Here is a 24,194-nt window from a genome sequence, read left to right on the forward strand (position 1 = left end):
AAAATCTTATTACTTTCATTAGTAGGGTTTTTTTCCATCTTCAGAGAAGAGGTTTTTTATGAGTTGTCTGAAGACATTTTTTCATTCATCAATGGAGAAAGCATATTACAAATGATGAAGTATGGAGAGCAATCATCAAAGGGCAAAGTGGTACAGAAGATCCTGAAAAGCATGGAGAACTCAAGTTCTGAGTATACCAGAGGTGCAAGATTCTGTTTGTACATTCTGTGCTTTGCTCAAAGTGGTTACATTTGGTTTGGAGCAAAAGCCAGAGAGAGGAAGACTCTCCAGATGAATGTCAGAATTTCATTAGTGGGAGGTTTGGCCTGGTGAGAAGGGGGAGTAGACTTTTGACCAAAGTTGTGCAGCTTCAAGAGCAGTGGACATGGGAAAGTTAAAGAAATGGGGCATTAATAGAGGTTATCTGGTTCTGAAGCATCTGGCACCTGCAGGACACAATTCCAGGGTTTACTGAGCTTGAAGCTTCCATCTGGACCACCAGGTTTAAGAGCTGCTGATGGACCCATCCTTCAGGAATTAACTTAAGCACTTTCTAAAGCCATTTGCATCTTAGCCAAATCCTCTGAAATCTCTGGGCAGTTGGCTTCATTGTGTATCTGTTTGTTTAAAAAAAAGAAACAAAACAGCAAATCCTTCTTCATGCTGGTGTTTTAAATTTGCTTCCTGACTTGGGTAAGGACTCGTCCTGCTCTCCCCTTCTGCTGTTCCCTGTTCTGCAGCTGTGTTTTGGCTCATTGTGTAATTATAACAATCCTATCAAAAAGGGTTAAAAACACAGAATCAGTTTGTAACTTTATTTTACAACAGTGGTGTCCTCCAGGCCACTGGAGCTCCTTACATTTGCCTGGGCTGTGAATTAAAAATTGACCTCGTGGAAGTTTTCACCCATGTTAAAATGAAAATAATGCAGAGTCTGCCAATTGGGGCATAGTGCAAGCTAACAAAAGGTTTCATGCAGATAAACTTAGCTCAGTTACTCTCCCCTGTGCTTCTATAATCATCCTAGGCCATCTTTTACAGCATCTTTTACTGTTACCTTTGAGTTTTAATTTTTTTTAAAACTCTTGTTGGCTTGGTTTGAATCAGATGGCATTCACCTTCAGCTTAAATAGAATAATCTATTTAGTTTCCAAGCTTTAGAACAGAAGCTGTTCCTCAGCACATGGCCAACACTTCATCACAACTGCTCTGTGATTCCTGGAGCCTTGGATCAGAGCTAAGACAAAGCAATCACTCCACTCTGCAGGCTAAAACCAACCCAAATACAAATGGATGCTCCAAAGTCTTTTATTGTAGCCCCTACAGGGGCGAGCTGTGGACTGAGGGGCGGACTGAGACAATCCTAAATGTGGTCATTTCACAAGATCCTTGACATATTTCCAGCCTTCTGCTGTGTATTCACAGGCCCTGGTGGGAGCTACAGACAGGGCAGACATGACTTTGTGCACTCCTGCAAGGAAAGAGAAGGATTAGCCCAAGATCACCATCATTCAAGCCACATTTCCCCATTTCCAACACCACCATTGTAGATCTCTTTAAGCCCTGAGCTTTTGTGACACAGAAATTCCAATTTCAGGGCCTGTACATGAGTTGAGACTGAGCTCAGTTCTTTTAAGTCCTGTTTCATTTCTGGTCTTGCCACAGAGTCCATAGGTGATGCTGGACATGTCACAGTTATTTGTGGGTTGTGTTTCTCCACAGTTACGTGAAGACTCTTTGCTGCACCATAAAAACTATATATTACTGGGTATTTATAACATGCTTTTGGCCTTCAAACAAAAAAGTCTAAAATTCTAATAACAATGGGCATGAAAGCTGATCCCTTCTGAAAAGCCAAAGACTGAGTTCGGATTCAGTTAGTGAGCAGTTATTTTACCTTTATTCCAGTAATTAGAGACAGAAAAGTCAATTTTTGGAGGGGCTGGGATCTAGAAAGAGAGAGACAAAATATCAGCACTCGAGGGGTTTCACTTGGAATTCACATCACCCTGGCAAAGCCTCTTGATCTCAGATCTCAAAAATACTTAGGTGCCTTTTCTTTGTAATCCTCAAAAGAGACCAGACAGGATGCTTCAAGTCTGGGCTTTGCTCTTTCCTGCAATACAAAGTAGGTGCAAAAGGTAGAACATATTATTTAGGTGCTCCTGAAAAAAAAAGGATGGCTGTCCTTTTTTTAACAGCCTCTCTATGGCTGTCTCTGTTATAGTTGTCTAGTAGGAAAAATGTTTTTCAAACTTCAAACAAAGGTTGAAATGCAAATCCTCTACTTTTCTGAGGATTTTAAAAACTAAGAACTACTAATAGAGGAGGGGCCTCTTCAAGCAATTTAAATTCAACTCGATGAGCTGTCAGCAATGTACGAAATTGGGAGGATAATATTTTTTTTTTCTTAAAAACATGTAGGATCCTTCAGAAGAAGCTTAGAAATGCCACTACAAATTGAAATACCTCCCAAAGCATGTTTGCAATCCCCTCCTTGACCGTGCACAGGCTGGTGTCCCTTCTCCTTTGAAATCTGTGAGCAATGTCTCTGCCCCAAATTTAGAATTTTATTCACTTTCCATTTCAGTCCTCCTCAAAATATTTGCCATGTGAAATCCAGTTTTAACAGTAAAGCTCCTGCCAGCCTCACTGGAATCAGAGTATCACCCAAATATTTTCTCTTCCTCATTCAGAGGAGGTGTCTGTGTTGCAGGGATCACCTGAGCAGCCCTTACCTCCCAGCCCAGGTAATTTGTCCACTCTTGGATAGCCGGAGGCAGCGTTTCTTGAGCTTTTTTGAGTGCTTCAGCCCCTTCTGTGCCACTGCCCAGCAGCCCCTGGTCATATGCAACATACACTGCAGCTCCAGCCAGGCCTCCTTTGATGAACAACCTGCAAGAATTGAAAGCAGAACAGTTCAGTTCGTGTTCTGACCATCAGTGCATCTCTCTCAGTGGTTGTGACTGCCAAAGAGGGTGTCAATAAAGAAATCTCATGTCTTACTGCAGGCAAAAATCGGCAGAAAAATACCTACCTATATTCCTTGCCTTCCTAGGACAATTATTCCCTGTCAGCCCCTTGAAACTACACCTAATTCACATTTTATCAGTGATTGTTTTCAATATAAAAATGAGAAAGTGTCAAGTTCCTCAAGAGCATGTCTCACTCTTCAAAGTCTGAGAATCGCTTGCATATTCCTCCACTAAAAGCAACTCAAGGACTTTGCAGTGGGCAAGCCATCAACATTAATGATGTGGTTCTTCCTGATAAATCTGACATTTATCTATTAAATCTGACAGACACCAAGATCTTGTTAAGCTCATTACAGTCCAGTGAACACCTGGCCATGGTGTTTCCATTGCCAAGACTTTTAAAGTTTCCCTGCAGGATGTGCAGTCACCAGTTTTACAGCTGGGATGGCAACTTACAACAGGGAAAACGAGAAGAAAATATTTGGCCTTTACTGGCATTTCCATGATAAATAAGAAATCTGAGGTGACTGACATTCCCAGACGCACAGGGCAGAGAGACGTTTTCCCTTTAAAAAAAAACCTTTCCCTTTAAAAATAGCAAAAGCTATTGTACAAGGAGACAACACAAAACTTGGCAGACAGCAGCACTGCAGCAGTAGGACACAGGACAGATACAAGAGAGCTCACAAGAAATAAGGAATTTTGTGTATTTAGGGGAAAGGGAATTTCTCTGCTAAAATGCACCGTTCGCCCCAAGGATACCCTTGTGCACTCCCTCCCTGTGGGTGTAAGGCGAGCTCCGCGCTGTTCCCGGGCTCGTTATGTGCCCAGGCTCGCCCCAGGCAGGGCAGAGCCCGGCCCGGCGTGTGCAGACACGGCCCGGGAGCCGCCGGCCGGGGCAGGCCAGGCCAAGGGCGCCGAGCGAGGCGAGCACAGCGCAGGGACACGGCCGGGAACGGGCCCAGGGACAGCCGGGGAGCGCTGAGGAGCGGGGGCGGCGTGAGGCGCGGGCCGAGCGGGGAGGACCGGGGGGGAAACCGCCGTGCGGAGGGTGCGGGGCCGGGCGGGCGGGCAGGGCCCGCGGGACTCACTTGACGGCGGGGAGCAGGCGGGCGGCCATGGCGGCGGCGGGGCCGGGACCGTCACGTGCCCGCGCCGCCCCGCCCGCGCCGCCGCCGTGAGGGCCGGAGGGGCCGGGGGGCGTCAGGGGCCGGGCAGGGCAGGGCAGGGCAGAGCAGGGCTGGGCTGGGCTGGGCTGGGGACGTGAAGGGGTCGGGCAGGGCTGAGGGGCGTGAGGAGTGTGAGGGGACCAGACAGGGCTGAGCGCGAGAGGAGCTGAGGAGCGTGAGGGACTGGGCAGGGCTGGGGGGCGTGAGGAGCTGAGGGGCCGGGCAGGGCTGAGGGCGTGAAGGGGCCGGGCAGGGCTGAGGGGCGTCAGAGGCTTGAGGAATGTGAGGGGCTTGAGGGGGCCGGGCAGGGTCGGGCAGGGCTGAGGCTGGGAGGAGCCGAGGGGCATGAGGAGAGTGAGGGGACCGAGGGGGCCGGACAGAGCTGGGTAGGGTTGAGGGGCGTGAAGGGACCAGGCAGGGCTGAGAGGCTTGAGGAGTGTAAGGGGAGTGAAGGGGCCGGGCAGGGCTGAGGGTGTGAGGAGAGTTGAGGAGTTGTGGGCTTGAGGGGCCCGGGCAGGGCGGGGCAGGGCTGGGGCCGTGAGGAGAGTGAGGGCACCGGGCCGGGCTGGGGGTGTCAGGGGAGTGAGGGGGCCAGCCAGGGCTGGGGCTGTGAGGAGAGTGAGGGGGCCAGCCAGGGCTGGGGCCGTGAGGGGCCGGGCGCGGCTCCCGCCCCTCTGTGGCGCTGTCCCCGCCGCCGTGTTTTGTCGCGCGGTGTCGCAGCGCGGTGGCGGAGTAGCTCATCCCGCTGCTCCTCTTACCCAGACAAGGCTCCATCCTGTGGGCTCTGCCGCCGCCTCCCTCCCGAGATCCGGCTGCTTTGGGGTCACTGCTGCCAACTGTCATCAGTCTTTAATGCATTTAGAGTTCTCTAAGAATAGACACGAGGGGGGGTGTTTTCTCCTCTAGGCTCGCGGTGTGTGGACTGGCTCTTTGTGGGAATTTCCGGAGAAAGATCGTCTTTACTCTTGAACAAGGTGGCTGTGGCTCCCAGGGCAGATTCCCCTCAGCTGGGCTCTCGGCTCTACAAAAGCCTGTACGTGTCTCTCGCAGGTTGGCTCCAGGCATCAGAGAAAGGAGGACACGGTATTATTTTGGCTGCCGTGCTCAGCTTCAAGACTTCACTTTGTTCCTCACAACTTGGAGGGATATGAAGCCAATTGGAAAAGTGCTTTGTGCTGCAGGGGTTGTAGCTGGGCTCATAGCTTTCTTCTGGAAAGACGACTTTAACCCAGGTAGGCTCGCCAGGGTATGATTTCCAGCTGAAATAGAAGTCACACAAGGGAAGAGGTTGAATTTCCTAACTTTGACTGATGGTCTCATTCCTGCCTTATTATTATTAGTCTTTTTAGGGTTGGTGGCCCCAAAGCAATATTTCATTCCCAGAAATAAAGAGAAACTTGAAACAAGGAGGAAGAAAAATATGGTCTAAGACCAGGGATCCTGCTGTCTCTGTGGGGGAAAAATGGCACTTTGCTACTGCCTTGCTCTTTTTATGTTTTGGTTTTGAACCATCTCTATGGGTGCGCAGTGCCTGGCTGATGGCAAAGAGTAAACGATATACAGAAGGCACATAGCCTGGTATCTGGTTTATGTTGTACAGCTTCTTATAAGGTGAAAAACAACTCAGTTCTTTAAAGATTTTGGTCTAGCAACCCAGACAAAGACCCTGTGACAGAGGTAGCTGGCATCATGTCATTGCATCATCAGTCCCACCTCTTGTAGTTTTGGAAAACCACCAAGAATTTCGAACACTTAGGTGCATCCTTCTTCTTTAAATCCCTGCCAGTAGTTAAGGGCAGCTCCTCTGTTGCTTTCTTCACTTACTTCTGTGTCCTTCATTCTCTTTCCCATAAAAAAGAGAGCCTGTCTGGTGCCCGTGTTCTTGTGACTGGAGCCAGTGCTGGGATTGGAGAGCAGATAGCTTATCACTATGCCAGATTTGGGGCTGAAATTGTGCTCACTGCCAGAAGGGAAGCTGTGCTGCAGAAGGTAAGAACCTCATCCTTGTATGGGGGAAGACATGAGAGATTCAGGCTTTTACCAAACCAACAAAAAAATCAGTTGTCAGTTTTCCTTCAGAACTGTTGAGTATAAACCCAGAGCACAAGTTGGCCTGTACAAGAAGATGCAGTGCCTGAGCTTTTATTTATTTATATGAGGGGATGGTGTGAAGCTGCATCAGGGAAAGTTCAGGATGGACATAAGGAAAATATTCTCCACTGAGAGGGTGATCAGTCACTGGAATAAGTTCCCCAGGGAAAAGTGATCCAAGCCTGTCAGAGTTCAAGGAACACCTGGGCCACATCCTTAATGATATGGTTTGGTTTGAGGGAGTCCTGTGAGGAGCAGGAATTTGGATTTGATGATCCTTATGTATCTCTTCAATTTGAGATACTCCATGAACTACTGTGAACTCCAGGAATTCATGTGCAATATTGTGCAGCTTTTCAGAGTCCAAATTGTTCTGTTTGTAGCTGTTTTGTTAAAAACTCAAGACTTTCTGTAGGTTAAATGCTTTTTTGACCAGCTCAAACAGATGAGACTTCTTCATCTGTATTTTATGAAACTGAACAATATTTAGAAAGGGCAACTCTTTAATTGTGGGGATGTGTGACTTCTAAGGAAAATTCTTCACTGTGAAATGGTGCAAAAGGTGATTTGGGGACAGTGAGCATAATAATAGTTCCTAATGACTGGAAGGCATTATTTCAGCAAATAGCTAAAACTGCACATCATTGCAAGGCGCATTCACACACTCAACATAGCAAAGGAATCATGAAAGATGAATTCTTTTCCAGTTATTATGGAAAAAGGGAAGAACTTAATGTAAAGCGTAACCCTTGTTCCAGAAGATTTCTCCTGAAGAAGATTGAGGTTTTTCCCAGTGAATCTTGATCCTATCCCAAAGCAGATCATTTAAGCAGACAGTTAAATAAAGGTAACTCTTTGCAGGATGCAGATTCAAAGTCTGGATGCAGAATGAGCTCTCCATGGTCTAAACAGTGGTAGATTTTAAATTAAAGTGTGTGTCTGTCCAGAACTGACTCTCACTGACTGTAGTATGTGCTTTATGGTGCCTTTTCCCCTATTCTTGTTCCAAATAGTTTAATCTTTGGTGTGTGTTCTTTTTCAAGGTGATGGAGAAATGCCTGACACTCGGAGCAAAGAAAATATTTTATATCCCTGCAGATATGTCTTCCCCTTCAGAGCCTGAAAAGGTGGTTCAGTTTGCTGTCCAAAAGCTGGGTAAGTATCCTGGGCATCTCTTTGGCTTTCAGGTGTGTGCACAGTTCTCATTCTAGTAGGAGCTTCCTGCTTCAGTTCCCTGAACTGAGGAAGGTGTTAAGGACATAGATGTACCACCAGAACTAAGTTCTGAGCCTGAATCATGCTGAAACATCATTCCAGGGAGTTGTTGTCAAAGTGTTTTCCTTTCAGTTCTACTGCTGAGGAGCAGTCAAAGCTGCTCCTTTAATCTGGGCACATTTAATCTGTCTTCATGGTAAAGCACTTCCCAGCCTTCTTAGGGAGTGGTTCAGCCCTCCTGGCATTTGACTCCCTGGTGGAAGGTCAGGGGATAGGTTTTGTGTGACTCCTTTTTCTGCTCTCCAAGGGGGCCTGGATTTCCTGGTGTTGAACCACATTGGCACAAACCGTTTCCAGGAGTGGAGCGGCGATGTGGAATACACCCGCTGGCTCATGCAGGTGAGAACTCTCAGCTCACCTGGAACTGTCTGAGCCTGGCTTCTCCTGGGACAGCTTTGGGAAGCTCCAAGGCAAATCCAAGTCTGTGGCAACAGTTGAGAACAGTCCTTTTACTTCATTCCTGTTTGAAGTCAAGCATGTCGTACATTTGTGAAAAGGAATGTTTGGGAAGAACTTCTGACTTCTTCCTTCTGTCCTCCTTACCTCCCTCTAGCCCAGCAGTTTAGGGTTGATGGACAGTTCCAGGCAGTTGTGTTTAGTTCAGGAAGGTCTGTAGGTGAGCAGCCAGCACTTCCTACTGGTCTATGGCATGTGCACGATTGCAGAACACAAAGTTGTTTGAAATGGGGTCTGCCATTTGAGTCTCTGTTCACAGATTTAGAGTTTTCCCGTAGAATCACCCTGGTGCCAGGTTTTGGGGCCATGGAAATGAAGAGCTGTTTTCTTCCTTCAGGTGGGTCATACTAGTTTCTATTTAATTTTGGAAGGAGGCTTTTTGCTGGAGAGTGGGAACATAGGTAAGAAATTCTTATAATTGAAGAGAGCAGTCAAGCTCTGAAGAGATGCTGAATTTTGTGCCTCGTCGTAGTCTGAGCTGAGTCAAGAGAAACTTAAAAGGGAAGGAAACTGAGACTCAGGTGTCTTTGGTAGGGATTGCAGAGTAAAGAATGGCATAAAGAAAAAGCAGGGACAGCTAATTGTGTCTTGTCAGGAAATCTGACAAGATTGTTAAAGCCCAGGAATAACCTTTGCTCTGAATCGTCTTCAGTGCTTTTTCTGGAATCTGAAAAGACTCATGGATGCAATGTTTGTCCCCATCTTTAGAGATGATTTTTCTCAATGTTTGAGAAGGCAATTCCAAACCATGCTCCTTCCCATTTCTGACCACTCTATTAAATTTCTTGGCTCATGCTTTCAAACCCTCTTGCAAGAACCATGTCTACATTTATCATTCCAGGTGAATTTTTTGAGTTATGTGGCTCTTGCAACAGCAGCTCTTCCCACCCTGGAGCAGAGCAGTGGTGCTCTGGTGGTTGTTTCTTCCCTCACAGGTTGGTGGCTTTACCTGGAATAAGTGCTGTTTTCATGGAAACAACTGTTTCCAGTACTGTTCATATTTCTTTGTTGTTCAACTCCTAAACAGATTTTCAAATGGTGCTTTTAATAGTATATAATAATAAATATAATAAATAATAATGAATATATATATGTATTATAATAATATAATAATATGTATTGTTATATAATCTAATATATAAAGGGAGACTCACCTGAACAGAACACGAGTTGATACAGAGTACAAAGCCTGCATCTTTTCCCAGATTCCCTCTCCATGGACCCTCCTTATACCCAGTTTCCTGGTGTTTTCCATTCTCTCTTTTCCCCTTCCAGGGAAAATGCCCACTCCCTTCACCACTTCTTACTCTGCCACCAAGTTTGCACTGGATGGATTCTTTGGCTCACTGCGCCATGAGCTCATCATGCAGAAGAGAAATGTGTCTGTCACACTCTGCATCCTGGGCCTCATTGATACTGCTTCAGCACTGGAGTACACCAGGTATGTCTTTATTTGTCTGCAGGAACACATCTGTTCTTGAAAGAATGCAAAAAAATGCACAGCAACTCAGTTTAAGAGGGTGTGTGCCCCTCTTTGGGGAGAGTCCCCCTGCCTGGGCTGTTCATCGTGGAGCAGGAGCCGGCAGAGCCCTGTGGGGTGAGCGTGCCCAGCTCAACCCCCAGCAGGCCCGCCTGGTTTGTGACGCTGTGCCCGTTCCCTGTTCCCTCGCAGGGGCAAAGTGCACCTGAGCGCCTCCCCCGCCCCCGAGGCCGCGCTCGCCATCGTCCGGGGCGGGGCCGCGCGGGCCGACGAAGTTTTCTACCCGGGGTGGCTGCGGCAGCTCTGCTGCCTCTGGACTCTGTTCCCCAGCAGCTCCAACCAGGTGCTACGGACTTTCTATAACTACAGCAGCCCCTGAGGGGCGCCCAGCCTCATCCCAGATCCCTTCCAATCACATTCCTGCCATCCCACTAAGCATCCCACTTGTGTCACACAGGAGCAGGGCAGCAGTGGTGGCAAAGTCTCCTTTTTCTAACGTGACTGGTGATCTCTAATCCTGCTTCAGCCAAGGTTCTGTTGGTGCTGCTGCCCATCAGTCAGAGATCTTTCCACTGTTCCCTCTGCCTTAGCCCTCCTCCCACCTCCCCTCCTCCTTCAGCCTCACCTGTCTGCTTTGACTGCATCCAGCCTTTTCTCAGCCCCAGCTTTAACTCCTGTTGTCTGCACAGGGATGTCCTGGAACATTTGTAATTCCTGGGACATCTCCCTCCACCACTACTCCATTTTGGATTCCATGAACCCTCCTGCCTCCTCTGAGTAGAATTTTAATCTCTATTGTAATTAAACAAGTTTTTAATATGTTGGTATTATGTGTTGATGCTTGCTCTGTGAAGAAATATTGATCTTCTGGATTCTGTGGGCCAGGGCCTGTTTGCTGACCCCATCTGACCTGTTAAATTAGCCCAGGGCTTTGGCAATGTCTTCAAGTGTAAGCATTACCCAAAAGCAGGTACAACTAAAAACATGAAGTAGAGCCCCAGTTACTTAGCAAGTAAAACTTTTATTAAATAAATTTAGGATTTTTTTTTTTTACCAGAGTGAGGAATTTGACATTGACAAAGCTTGTATCGCACCTGTAACATTGTACAGTCACATCAGTAACTGTGATGGAAGAAACTGTAAATGCTTGTTTTAAACCAGCTTGACCTAGGATTCCCAAAATCCTTTTTTTCCCATTTTGCATTTGTTCATCTTTTTTCTTTTTTTTTTTTTTTGTTTTGTTCAAAATTAGACTAAGTTTAAACTTCATGAAATTACTTGTAGCAGAAATAAAGTACATTATACAAATCACATACATAATAGATGTTAAGTATAAAAATGGTATTTACAATAAGTAAACATGGACTATAGAAACACACAGACTCTCACAGCTTCATTCACCTCTCATAAACTCTCAGCATCAGACACAGAAGGGTGGTTGAGGAGATGTGAAGGTACTTAAAGGACTGTGCCACAAACACCTGAACAAAGGGCAAACTGGAGGAGAATGAGAGTTGGCTGAGATTCTCCAAAATCCCCATAGCTCACTTCAGAATCAATTGCACCAACTTTGCCCCACCAACTCTCTGTTCCTATTTCAATGTGCTCACACACCCTCACACACACACCAATGTTTGTGGTACCTTATCCAACTCTGGAATATTGAAATCGTTCATTCCTAATCACTCTGGGGTTTGTTGGTCTGTTCTGCCTTGCTTTCCTTTCCTTACTTTTGTAGAAACTTGAAGAGACTGTTCCAAACTTCAAGGGATGTGCCTTGTCAGGATGACACACACCCCCCTCTCCCAGGGGATCTTTTTTAAATCGAGTTCTGAACTACATTCTGTGCTTTAGAGTTTGTGTATATAGTGTATAGAGCTGTCCCTACATATATATATGTGTGTATATATATATGTATATGCTGCATAATGTATAATCTATCTCTTGGAGGGGGTGCTGGGGGAAAAAAACCCAGAATAGAACCCTCTTTCATCCTATTTTCCTTGAATCTGCTGGGGAAGGCTTTGCAGCAGGTGCATGTGGAGAGTCCTCCTGCTGAATTCAGAGGGAGAAAACGTCCTGTGTCACCTGGAAGGAGAACTGCCCACTGCCCAGTGCTGGTATCCGACACAGGGAGGCAGTGTGCAGCCCCTGGGAGGCTTCTCTAGCTGTGCTGGAGATTGAATCTGCTCACTCTCTCATCTTCTCCTGCCTTCATCAAGAAAATGCTGTTGCCATGGAGAGCTATGAAACACGGATCTGTGCCATGTGTGGGGAGGCAGTGCAGTTCCTCTAAGTAAGGGGACAGGTTTCCTGTGCTTTCAGCCTAATCATGGAGTGCTCAGGGTAGGGGCTGGCACCACATCCCAGGAGCTTTGTCTGCAGAAGCCCTTGGAAAGGTAAGACAGAGCTCTCCAAGATCCTTAACCAGGCTGGTGCTAAGGTGGATGAGTGACTCAAGCTGAGCAGCTGACTGTGCCCTAATCCTGGAGGAATGTATTTCTCCTTCTTCTTGCTCATGTTGAGCACAGAGATGTGCTCTCTCTCTCTCTCTTCCCAACCCACCCCCAGCCCCCTCTCTCCAAAATGTTCAGGCCTATCTGCAGTGCGTGCTGAGAAGACACTGTTGCAAAGGCAAACCCCGAATTTCCAATACCTCTTGCAAGCAGTCAGTCTCTGAATGGAAAAGTTTGGTCCTGTGAGCTAGTTTAAAAAAAAAAATAGAGACTGTATATATTTATAGTTATCTATGAAAGGGCCAGAAACAGAGCAGGAGGGAGGGAGGGACGGAAGTAAATTTCCACACATCACTGCAGTAACCTAGAGACACACCATGGGTTTGCTTGGTCCATGTTCTCCAGCCACACCCCGAGAGGAAGAGCTCCGTGTCCCAGGGGCTGCTGGTTTGCTGGTCCCTTTGCTTTGCACCACGTTAGCAGCAAAAATGCGAGTCCAGGCGTGGCAAGAATCTTCCTCCTGGGCAGATATTGAGCCTTCTCTTTAATTGCATGTCTTGGAGAGGAGGGGAGGAGGAAGATGGGGTGGGTAAGGTGGGAAGCCGAGGAAGGAAAGGGGTGGTGTCAAAAGAGTCGATAAATTTACTGGCCTCTCTGAAAATCAACCTGAAGCAGAAATTCTTCCTCTGGACTTTCCCTTCACCTGAACAGAAAGGGAGGAGGGAGGGAATTGGGAGATTAGGAGGATATCTGTGCAAACCTCAGGCTTTGAGCTGCTGCTGCTTAAACCTGGAGGACTCTGACCCAAATCAGAACAGCCCTCCCTTGCTCCCCATTTGTAGGCTGGCAGGAGCTTGGTCTTGGACAGCAGCCCCTCAAGGGCTCACCTTTTCTCTGCTTTTCTGTGATCTCTGTGAATCATGGGATTTTCTCTTCTTACCCCAGAAAGCATTCTTTGCAGACTAACTTCAGGGCCCGTGTAACAACTGAGAACTGCTGGGGTTTAATACCTTTTTAGGCAGTCAAAAGCTTTTTGGGAGCAGTTGGACAGCAGAGTAAAACCTTGCTTAGACCACAAACAGGCCACTGGAACCATCTGCCTGTCAGGGCCCTGAGGGCACTCACAGCCCTTGATGAACTTGACCAGCCCCACCTGCACTGTCTGTTCACTCTCTGCCCACAGCTCCAAGAGTCTCACAGCTCTGTGCCATCAGCCTTTGTCTGATTTACAGTGTGGAAGTGCCAGGCTCCACCTGTCCATGGACCTGTCCTGTGCATGGATCTCATTACCTGGGCTCCAACCCCGGGACTGCCTTCCCACCTCAAGGTTTATTGCCATTACAGACCTGCCTAGACTGGACTATGTCTGACCTGTTCACCTTCACCAGACCTGACCCTGATCTTGACTCTCTGGCTTGGCTTTGGGCTCGCCCCATTGCCACCAATTTGCCTGATGATTGTTGAACCATCATCTCCAGCCCTGCTCTCATCACCCTGCTCAGGTGAAGCCTCTACCCCAGCAGCTGTGTCACTGCCTTCACTCCTGGCCTCCCACTCTGCAGGGAGCAGCTGGAGCCCTGAGCAGAGCTGTGCCCTGCTGGGGCACTTTACCTGTGCTGCAGAAGTGACTCCTGCTTGCTCACTGCTGTCAGTAGGGGTGGTTGGCATCCTTGGGCCGTTTTAACTGGACCTTCAAACGTTTCATGCCAATCTGGAAGCCATTCATGGCCTGGATAGCAGTCTGTGCACTGGATGGGTTGTCAAAGCTCACAAAACCTGCAGGAAGGACACAGGACACTGTTGGTGCCATGCCCAGTATGAGTGTCATTGTTATTGATTGTGCTTCCCTTGCCTGCACTTACCAAAACACTTGCTCTGATTGGTGGCACGATCCATGAACACCTTTGAGGAGATGATATTGCCAAAGGGCAGGAACATCTGCATCAGTTCATTGTCTCCAAACTCCTGGGGGAGATGGTAGATGAAGAGATTGCAGCCTTCAGGACCTGCAGGTAGGGGTGCAATGGGGAAGGACAAAACAGAAAGCCCCCAAAGGGCAGGGGAAGAGAAATGGGCTCAACTCACAGCACAGCACTGCAGGAGAGCCCTAGCACTGCCTCCCTCTGCCCTGATCTCCCCTTGCTTGTCTGTCACTGGTCCATGAAGGGATGTGAGGACTTTTAAAGAGCAACTGTGAGACTCTATACAAAAATAGAGTTTCTGGAGAGCAGATTCTCTTTCTAAACAGGGTTCTGGACACAACCAACTCTGTGAGTGTCTGGGTGCTCTTGCTGGAAGAAAATCAGCTGAAGTGAGTGCTCACAGCTGTCCCAGTCCTAGCAGAGCTGCAGACACTGCTGTGTGAAAGCTGCTGCTGTAGCACTCCCTGCAGTGTTGTCTTCAGTCCAGAAGCCACAGCCTTAACTGGAAACCTCCTGGATTGCCACACATCCAATTTATGGGCTGACCTGGTCCTGTCCACTCCTTCCCTTGCTCCTTAGGAGCACAAGAAGCTGCTCCCTTGCTGACACTTGCTCTACCGATCAGGTGCAGAGAGAGAATGCCTTTGCCTCCAAATTCTATTCAAGCCAGTTTTGAAGTAAGTTGAAAATAATTTCAGTAGGTTATGAATGCTGAAAAGAGAGGAGAGTACATTGGAGAGGCTGGTTTGCTTGGTTCCACTGTGGTTCTGGCACCAGCAAAGAGGGGGATGAGTGCTCTTTGCCCCTGACTGCACAGGGAAGGTGCTGACTCTCAGCCCTTTGGTGTGAAAGGTGTTCCAGGGCCTGCTGCCCCTTTGCACCTGGCAGCATCTGGCCAGATGTGAGGTCAGGAAACATCCTGTGATCCTTCCCAGTCCACTCACAGCAGACATGTGGTTGTTTCTATACCCCAGCTCCAGCACTGAAGATCAGTGGACAAAAATTAGTGCTGTTCTCCTCTCCACTGGCTCTGTTGTGCAGAAGATGAGCTCCACAAGTCCCACCCACACTACCAGACTATTCCCACTCCGATCCTCACCTTCTCGCTGCTGCTGCTGCAGGATGGGAGGCTGCTGAGGGATGCTCTGTGCAATGGGGGTGATGGTGGTGGTTGGATACACAGCTGTAGCCCAAGGAGACAGAACAAACCATTTACCTGAGGATCTGGTCAGCCACACAAGGGCCTGAGGGAGACAAGGGAAGCTGGTACCTGCATACTGCTGAACTCCTGTGAAGGCTGGGTGCAAAGTCTCTGCTACTGAAGGGCTCTGGGCTGCAGAGAAAAACAATCAAAAACACAGCAAAGGCAGTCAACCACTCATGCATTCTGTGTATGTGTGTAGTGTTGTTTCCCACCCTCGCCCCCAAGTGAGGAGTCTCAGTGCCTGGCTGGGAGGGAGCTACAAAAGTGTGGGGAAGCTAGAAAAGAGGAACCAACTGCAGGTCCTCAGGTCTCTGCATAGTGGAGTTTTTTTATTGCTCTCAGTACCTGAATATGGCACAAGGCCGTTGGTGTAAACTGTTTCCAAGGTTGGATGCCCATTTGGGAATGGTACCACTCCAGTGAATCCATTGGAAATGGGTGCCACCAGTCCCGGCATGGCCGCTGTTCCCAGGAGAGGTGGTGAATGTAGCCCTGGAGAACAAGAGAGGACATCCCATAGAAGTCAAGGTCCCACAAAACTCCCACTCCCCTCTTCCACCTGGCAAGACTGCTGTGTATGAAGCCATTATCTCTTCTATTTGGCACGTGGAGATGACAGACTGGTGCTAGAGCTGTCACACAATTAAGAGGCAGCACTAGTGGGAAGAGTGTGAGAAGAACTGCCAGTCCCAAGTGCTGTGAGAGCTCTGGGGAGGAACATCTTTGATCTGGGTTTGCACAGCACCTGGCATGACACATGCCTGTTCTGACAGGGGTTTGAACCCAATGTGCATTATTGCTGTGGGATGATGAACATGAACAGCACTGCTGACCTCAGAGTCAAGTGCAATCCTGCAATCCAGTCCTCTACTAAAACTGCAGCAAAAATGCACGGCCATAGGGCAAGAGGATGTGTGTTGAACACGTGAGGGTGCCAGGGGCTTGCAGGAACTTGTGCAGAGCAGAGACTGCCGTGCTCTGAGGCTGCACTGATGGAAAGGAGTGAGCTCATGCAGCTGCTGAGCCTGGAGGAGCAGAGCTGTGTTACCTGGAGTGCTGGGGCAGGAGGCGCCCTGGCCCTCACCTGACGCTGGTGCAATGGGAGCGGCTGGCAGCCCGTTGAGACTGACGGCCCCGATCTGCTGGATGTGGCACGGGGAGAAGGCGACGCCCGGGCTCAGGTAGCTGCCGTGGGAGGTGGAGAGAACCGTGGTCTGCTGCTGCATCAGCTGCAAAGCAGGACCGTGCAGTCAGGGCCTCCCGTGCCAGGGCCCTGCAGAGCTGGGGGAGGCTGTGCAGACCAGCCTGGCTGTCACCTCCCCCAGGTCCTGCCCACGGCCCTGGAGCTTCCCCTGGCACCGCCACACCTGCTGGGGTGGGCAGTGGTGTCTCCTCCCCAGGCCGTGCTCCCCAGGCCCAGTCCCCACCCCTGGGGCCCACGAGGTCCCTGCAGCCACGTTCTCACACAGCTGCTGCCCCTGCCAACATGGGACAGTGGCCTGGCCCCCTGTGAGAGCCCCCAGGAGGTGGGCACAGCCCCCTGTCCTGCAACAGGGGACACAACTCAGGGGCTATCCCAGCCCACAGAGCCAGAGCCACAGCTGGGCACCCCCAGGCCTCTTCCTCTCCATGGGCCAGCAGCCTCGAGGGGTTGGGCTCACTCAGCTGGGCACAGGACACCAGGACAGCCCCTTTGGCTCAGAGAGCTCCTGCAGTGGGGAGGGAGCAGGGCAGGGCTGTGCTGGCACCCAGCAGCACCATCTCCCCACAGCCCCTTGCACTCAGGCATAGACCCCTCTCCCAGGACAGTGCCAGATAATAAATAACACAGCTTTGCCTCAAGGAATGGGGCCCAAATCCCTCTGCTTTTGCCCAGCCTCCACAAGCAGATTGTGCTGGGAGACACACAGGGCTCATCCTGGCACAGCCACCCTGCTGTGCAGCCAGGTGTGTGCCCAGGCCCAGGTCTTTGGCCTGCTCTGCCCTCAGAGCTCTGGCCCTTGATCCCCTGAGCTCATTCCCTGGCACTGCCCTGCACCTGGGGCCAGGGGACATCAGCTCCTCGTGGTGCCATGACACACCTGCCAAGGCAGAGATGCACAGTACAAAAGGAAGGGTGGGAGGGTTGGGAGGAGGGTTAAGAGAAGAAAAAAATCCTTCTGATCCTATTTGACCATTAGGGGGACTATAAGATGCCGTTAGAGTGCAGTGGCAAAGAAGACTTAGTTCTGGATGCAAAATTATCCAGCCTTTTATCAGCTTTGTCTTCACATCAAGCAGGAAGAGCAGGGGAGGCACAGGCATGGCTCTTAGGAAAGCAGAGTGTCTGAGGAGGACCTGAGGGGTAACACAAGGCAAAACGCAAGGAAACAACAAAAATCTTCCTGACATATCCTACTGTCTGCTTTGCAACACAAACACAGAGCTCTCCAGGAACCCACCTCTTCCAAAGGGCTGAAATCAGTAAGGCAGTTTGGCCCAGGGCTCAGCTGAAGGATCTGGGAACTGAAAAGTTTGTGGCTAGCTAAACCTCCCAATTTCCTCCACAAAGAAGCTGATCATGGCTTTTGCATAAAAAGAAGAAGAATTTCATGGCAGGGCTGCCTCTGTAAGCTGGTACAAGCAAAGCCACGGGGTGAAATTGGCTTGAGCCCTTTTTGGGGATGGGTGAGTTCTCCCAGGCCCATCCCAACCCAGGGGTCACTCCTGTGCTATTCCAAAAAGGATAAGCCCTGGTATCACTTCTCTGTTCACCACCACATCATCCCTGGCTCCCCTGGAGCTGGACTCACTCCTGTCACTGGGAGCCACCCCGAGCCAAAGCTGCAGTGAGTGACCTGTGGCCTCCCTGGGCTCACAGGGCCCTGCTGAGCCTCTGTGCAAGAGCCCTCGGGTGCTCCTGCTCCTGTCCCCACACTGTCCCCACTCCAGGGTGCAGGAACCAACACATTTCCTACTCACTATGTGAATATTGATCTGCTCTTTTCTCATTAATGCCTGTTCTGTGCCAGGCTCTGGCTGGACCAAGGCCTCCATCCGGCTGCATGAGCACCAAATTGGCACTCTGCAATTGTTCTCATCACTTACATAAATTACCATAATGAACCATAAGAGCAGAAATAAAAGGGGGGGGAGGTGTGAACAAAATATGTTTTGTGTTTGGAACTAATTGATTTATGGTATCCAAGAAATATTCAGACATTATAAGCACTTAGTAAATTGCTCTAGCTGCTTTTTTAAGACTTCGGGCCTCTTTTGTATTGGTAATTTTCTTTTCAGCTCCCAAACATTTCCCTGAGTCCACCTGAACTAACCTGTTGAATAAAATGAACTCATTTACAGAGGCACCTGGGATAAAAACCTGATTTAAGCACTGAAATAAACTGCTTTCAAATGCTTAGCCAGTTGTAGTTCCCAGGTGAGACTTTTTCTTACAGTTTCAGCTAACATGCACTGTTTGACTATTTTAAGTCCTTACTTTGCATATTTGCATAGATCTGAATAACTTTAGACTGAACTTGGTGTATGATTATTTCACATTTAATTTGAGATAGTTTTTGAAGAAGAAGGTTATTGATATAAATTTAAAACAGACAACTGAAAACAAAACTAAAACAACCCAAACTCCAAACTTCTTCCTAAACCCCTGGGGACGACTTTGGCTTGGTAACTCAGCAAACCCCCTGAGGACAAAGGAGAGGAAGCTGTTGTGTATTAAATTATGGTTACAAGAGGCTGTGATGCCTCTGATGCACCAGCTCACCCCAGCAGCACTTGCTCCTGTCAGTCTGGGTCAGCCACATCCAGAATGGGCAGCTGCACCTCCCAGCCCTGGGGGGACTTTGGGTGCAGCATTTACTCCAAGCCCAGAATCAGGAAGGCTTGAGGGATTTTGGGCTTCCCCTGAGCTCTGGCTTACCAAAGATCCCAAAGGGCTGCCCATGGCAGAGCATTCTGAGGAACCATAAGGAGATTCAGCATGGAAATCCCTCTTTTTTGCCCTCACTTTTAGTGATGTTTGATACATTCCAAAGGGCTGATTCCCTCTCCTTCTCCCTCTGATGGTGGCACTGTGTGTGTGTGGACTGGCTGGGATCTCTACTTTAGAAGGGAGACCAAAGATGGGCAGGGCACAAGAGAAGAAACGGTCAAGTGCCTCAGGGAAAAAAAGAACCAAACCCAGTGGAAAGTAAAAGGAAAGGAAGAAAAAAATCCTAAAAATGTGGGAGACAGGCGGAGTCTCGAGTCGAGGGGAAAGCCAAAACAAAGTCTCAGAGGAGGAAGGCTGGTGAAGAATCAGAGAGAGCAACACAGTAACAGACACAGCTGAGGAGAAAGAAGATGCAGACAAGCAAGGAGGCACAGCTTAGACCTGACTGCCTTCTTGTCATCAGCAGGGGTTCCTGAAGATTGAAAGACTCAGTCTGGAAGCTCTTGCTGCCCTTCCTCCTCACACACCTGGACCTCAAGCTGATAAAGCACCTCCTGCCACCTCACAGTGTGCTCCACTCCTGCCTTCTGCACCACCACACCATGCCCGAGCCAGGGCAGACTCCAGGACAGCAGGAGACACACCAGGATGATCATCTCATGGCTGACCCACAGCTGAGATAAGCTACAGCTTTTGAACTCAGGTACAGCTGGCTCCTGGGCTGGACAGGAAAGAAGGATCCTGGCAAAAGGTGGTGCCTGGTCACAAAAGGGTTCTTCAAATAATCTGTGTTGGATCAATTCTATGTTTGGCTTACAAATTTCCCCAAAGTTATGGAGCCTCATATGTATTTCCTTTTTTCTCACCTATACTCTTGCCACACACTTAAAATGCATTTGGCAGTTTTGGGGGAATCTTTGAGGAAACAGCCAACCATTTAGAAGCAGTTCCTTCTCTGTCACATGAATGAAAGGAAGGCACACCAAGGAGCTGCTGAAGCCAGAGGAGAAGAGGAGGAGAAGTGGTGTCAACATACACCAAAAGAACAGGTTTTATTGCACTCCCCCCTAGAAAATTACTTTCAGTAACAGTATCTACTTTTGAGTTCTTTGAATCTCTGGTGCCTTGAGCAATTTCTGAGCCTCCTTCCATGGGCTTTACACTTGGCAGCAGAGACCTGAAAATGACAGTCACCAAGGAGGCTCAAGCAAGGCTCCAGCACAGCTGATCTGGGACTTGTTGAGTCTGGGACCCACCTCAAACATCAGTGGCAATTGCCACCATGGCTCCGAGGCAAGGAGGTTCTCTCACTAAAAGCCAAAGCACAGCCAGGCTGCTGAAACCCCTCTGGCTCTCTGCTCCCCACTGCTCCCTCTCCAGCACCTTGCAAACTCCACAGTCCCACTGGCCAAGGGAGAAAACCTGGGAGCCAAGATCAGCACTGGGGGGGGGCCTCCTGGAAATTTCAGCAGAGAAATAAACTCGTGAAGGTGGGTCTCAGAGCTCTCCTGCTGCTCCATAACCAGAGAGACACACATTTGTGCCACAGAGCCAGAGAGAGGCTTCACAAGTTGGTATCACAGGTCTGTCAGACATCACCCAGGAACCAATGCTCTGAGCTCTCCTCATAACAAGACAGAAAGGTAGTGGGTCATGACTGAGCTGTTCCCAACACCTCCACATCAGAGAAATCCCAGGCTCACTTTGAGGAGGCCCCAGCTCTTCCCTACCCCCCCACTTCCAGGAGAAAAAACACACAAAAACTGTGCAAGGCAAAGTAGCCGAGTGGAGAAACGAGCCAGGAGCACTCCCAGGGGCTGGGAAGCTTTCCCACAGCTGCCAGGAGATGAGTTTGTGGTGTCCCAGGGGCTGCCTGGGGCCAGCAGGGCAGCGTTCCCCACCCGCCCCCGGGGGATACTCACAGCCTGCGCATAGGCGCTGTATGGGCTGAACGGCAGGGAGAGAGATGGAGTGAAAATGCCCAGCTGCCCCACCATTTGCTGCATACGGCGCAGGGTCCTCTCCTTATCTGTGTCAGCAAACTTCACCACTAGACTGGAGGAGGCACCCTAGGCACAGAGAGGAGACAGAGAGGAGGCAGGAGAGAAGAGGCGTGGGACAGCCAGAGAGTCAGCGGGCAGGCAAGGGAGGATGGGGCAGGACAGGCAGCAGACAGGAGTGGGAAGAGGAGCAGAAGAGCAAATATTGGCGTGGAAGTGCTGGGGAGCTGCCGGGAACCTGGGCTGTCCCCTTCCCCATCTGTCTGTCTGTCCATCCAACCCTTTCCCTCACACAGCTGCCTAGGGGGATGCACACACTCACCAGGTGATGGTGCAGCCAGAACACCCAGGGCATCGATGGCCACAAGCATCATCTTCCCACCACCACGAGCTTGGCTGGACAGGCAGAGCAGCTCCTGGCAGCTGGGAATTCCCTGGCTGCAGCAGTGCACTGTCCTGTTGTCCATGAGGTGCCCAATTTCAAGTTGGAGATTGGCAGAGATGAGGCCACAGCTGCACTGGCACAGGAAGGCCCAGCTACAGCCACACAACCCCACCCAAGGCACAAAGGGCTCCCACCCACACCCAGCCCGCCCCAGGGGCTCCTCTACTGCCTAAAAAAGAGAAGTCGAGGAGTGCTCAGACACTGAAGCCCTGACCACCCATGAGGCTGAACTGTCAGCTTTCACCCTGCTCAGTTTTGAACTACTCCAGGTAGCTGTTTTCAAGACAAAATCATGGCCTGATTTTTGGCTTTTATTTAGCTTTTCTAGCTGTGAGTGCTGTCACTCCCAGCCTGGACAAACACAGCCACAAACAGCAGCCCAGGGGACAGGAGGGTCACTATGAGTGGAGCACTGATGTGCACACACCCTCAAACACCTCCCAACCACACCAGCTGGGCACTGCTGCTGAACCTGTCGTGGTTTTTTGGAAAGTGTGGGGAGGTCCCTGCAACAGGGAAATGGGACAAGGATTAGGAAGAGGGTAGGTCCCCTGGCCTTATACTCACGGGCATTGTCTGGCTGCCATGGAGTGCGTGGATTGCTGCCTGAGCCTCTGTGTGAGATGAGAACTTTACAAAAGCACAGCCTGGAAAGGGACAGAAAGAGCACAGGAGATTGCAGTGACAGGACTGCTGTGAAAGTGCCATCACGCAAGAGACAGTGTCTGTATCTCAGGTAAGGCAAAGGAAAGCCACCCCAAGGAAGCAGGGAACAAAAAGGATGACACATCCCAAGTCCTCTATCCTGGAAAAAAGAGGAAGGGTCTCAAATTATTACTTCAATGATATACTCTACAGGTTATGACACCATCTCCACCCTTGCCCCTGATCACCTCTGCCCCAGATTCTCTGTGGACTCCTCACTGTGGGTACAAACAACCTGCAGCCCCAGACTGACAGACCAGGCTCACAGTGACCCTGACAGCTCAGCTACTCCTCGTGCTCTGCTCCCCTCAGACTCTGCCCACCTTCCCCAGTCCTTCCTGGCAGCAGAGGACTCTTCCTGCCCTGCTCCCTATTCCTGGCTGTTTTATGGGCTCCCACAAATACAGGGAGGGGAGTAAGAGCCCCAGTGGGAAGGTGAACACTCCCCAGAGCAGGGACAAAGGGCAGGACACACAGAGGGTTCACACCTTTGCTGTTCCCATCAGGTCCACGGAGCACCGTGCATTCATCAATGACCCCAAATGGTTCAAAGAGCCGGAGCACGTCATCCTCAGACTGCTGCTTATTTAACATGCCCACAAAGAGCTTCCTGTCCCCTAGGGGCAAACACAGAAACATCAACCTTCTATGAGGCTTGCAGTCCAGAGCAGGAGGAGAGGAACACTTAAGCACAAAGCAGCCTGGTGTTAAAAACATGCCTGGCATGGAAATGATTTGTTGTTGGCTGAAATGCTTCCAGGGGTGAAAATGGAGGGTCTGCCCAAGCTCCTCACACCTTTAAGAGTTTCTGTGGCTTGCCCTGTCCTACCCTCCCCAATGGAAAACAAAGGATTAATAATTTCCTTTCACCCATCAGCCCTTTCCTTTGAATAATCAAAAAAGAAATTATAGTAAGAAAAACTGTCTGGGCAATCCCATTTCTATTGATCAGCAGGTGAAGTCCAACAGGTGCCTCAGGAAATACAGCAGACCAACCCAGGCAGGGAGATATATTCCAGGACCTTTGACTTCAGTTTTCCTTTTCCTCCTCTCCAAGACCATAATTTCTTTAGCTGCCATGTAACCAAGCATCTTGGTTTCCATTTACCCTTCCCCACTCCAATGTAACCAGCTGTCCCCAAGGCCTGGGATAAACCCTGGCGTCCTCTGCCTCACTGTAGGATTACCCAAACACCAGACAGCTGGGTGAAGGCCAACCACCAGCTCCGTGGTCCCTGCTCCCCTCTCTCAGTGGCATTGTGTACCCGTGTCACACTGGCAAGGAGCTGCAAGAGTGACCAACACATGCAGGACTTTGAGCTCAGAGTCCTTATGTGTTCCTCCTCAAAGAGAGAAGTGAGGATTATGGTTTTGTTGGGATGGGTGAGTGTGGAGGCAAGGCAGGTGCAGAGTGCCTTCTCCCACTGTCTCCTGCCCTCAGCACCCACAGGAGCCCATCCCATGCCTGGTGCTGTCCAGCCAAGCACAGACACAGCAGCGTTTGGGGGCAGCATCCTCCTCACACTGGTGTGAACAGCACTAAAACAGCACAACACTGAAATCCCAGCCAGCCCAAGCTCCGTTTTTGCCAGGAAACAGAGCTGACCCTCCCCCAGCGCCCCAGATCTGCGTGGGGAGACACGACCCACAGGAGGGAACGTGTCGGGCTGTGGCTCGGGAGGATCCCTTATTAGCGACAGGATCAGAGGGGCTGGCTCCAAACAAACCAATGCAATGTGACGCACGTCAGGGGCAATAGCAAGGGAGCTGCTCTCTGCTTGAGAGTGCAGTGACCTGAAAAACAACAGGTCTTGGAGCTACAGCAGCAGAGCAGCTCCGGGGGGGGAGCTGTGTGCGGATGCCAGGCAAGGATGGCACACGACACACTCACACTGTCACCGAGGCTCCCCCAGCCCCTGCCTCACTCCTCTCGCCTCAGGGGATGAGTCCCCACCCAGGTAAGGAAGGAAGGCACCTCCCAACTGCTCAGCCAGGTACAGCTGCATTCAGCAGCACACACAGGCAGCACCTACTCGTGCCACGGGCCCCTCACAGAAAAAAAAAGCAGATGCACACAGGCAGCAC

The 24,194-nt window shown here is 49.9% G+C and overlaps 3 protein-coding genes across 5 annotated transcripts in view; 1 reads left to right on the plus strand and 2 right to left on the minus strand.

Annotated features, from left to right (window-relative positions):
- Nucleotides 1-1,294: 1,294 nt before the first annotated feature.
- MICOS13 (mitochondrial contact site and cristae organizing system subunit 13) lies at nt 1,295-4,118 on the minus strand. The gene is made up of 4 exons (XM_083880118.1): nt 4,067-4,118; nt 2,739-2,895; nt 1,898-1,949; nt 1,295-1,471 (listed from the first exon to the last, which is right to left on the minus strand). Exons 1-4 carry the CDS (start codon nt 4,093-4,095, stop codon nt 1,374-1,376), a joined length of 336 nt encoding a protein of 111 aa, XP_083736244.1. The 5' UTR covers nt 4,096-4,118; the 3' UTR covers nt 1,295-1,373.
- A 163-nt stretch (nt 4,119-4,281) lies between these two features.
- On the plus strand, nt 4,282-10,755 carry HSD11B1L (hydroxysteroid 11-beta dehydrogenase 1 like). 3 transcript variants are annotated; one of them, XM_083880046.1, is made up of 9 exons: nt 4,282-4,346; nt 5,051-5,118; nt 5,195-5,376; nt 6,003-6,133; nt 7,279-7,390; nt 7,758-7,849; nt 8,808-8,901; nt 9,242-9,407; nt 9,639-10,755. In XM_083880046.1, the coding sequence occupies exons 3-9, from the start codon at nt 5,292-5,294 to the stop codon at nt 9,823-9,825; spliced, it is 867 nt and encodes a 288-aa protein (XP_083736172.1). In that variant the 5' UTR covers nt 4,282-4,346; nt 5,051-5,118; nt 5,195-5,291; the 3' UTR covers nt 9,826-10,755. The 3 variants fall into 3 exon arrangements, with proteins under 3 accessions (XP_083736172.1, XP_083736171.1, XP_083736173.1); XM_083880045.1 differs by lacking the exon at nt 4,282-4,346 and having other exon boundaries at nt 4,832-5,118; XM_083880047.1 differs by lacking the exons at nt 4,282-4,346; nt 5,051-5,118 and having other exon boundaries at nt 5,168-5,376.
- A 130-nt stretch (nt 10,756-10,885) lies between these two features.
- Nucleotides 10,886-24,194, minus strand: part of CELF5 (CUGBP Elav-like family member 5) — a gene marked incomplete at its 5' end in the record, with an annotated part of 36,445 nt that continues 23,136 nt past the window's right edge. Inside the window, 10 exons of the mRNA XM_083880044.1 lie at nt 10,886-12,605; nt 13,514-13,678; nt 13,765-13,908; nt 14,924-15,007; nt 15,095-15,157; nt 15,374-15,520; nt 16,113-16,257; nt 20,882-21,028; nt 21,972-22,051; nt 22,598-22,726. Coding sequence (XP_083736170.1) covers nt 13,551-13,678; nt 13,765-13,908; nt 14,924-15,007; nt 15,095-15,157; nt 15,374-15,520; nt 16,113-16,257; nt 20,882-21,028; nt 21,972-22,051; nt 22,598-22,726 — 1,067 coding nt within the window. The 3' untranslated portion in view covers nt 10,886-12,605; nt 13,514-13,550. The remainder of the gene's footprint in view (nt 12,606-13,513; nt 13,679-13,764; nt 13,909-14,923; nt 15,008-15,094; nt 15,158-15,373; nt 15,521-16,112; nt 16,258-20,881; nt 21,029-21,971; nt 22,052-22,597; nt 22,727-24,194) is intronic.

The sequence above is a fragment of the Zosterops lateralis genome (genome assembly GCF_965231275.1).
Source record: "Zosterops lateralis genome assembly, chromosome: 29".
NCBI classification, from domain to species: Eukaryota; Metazoa; Chordata; class Aves; order Passeriformes; family Zosteropidae; genus Zosterops; species Zosterops lateralis.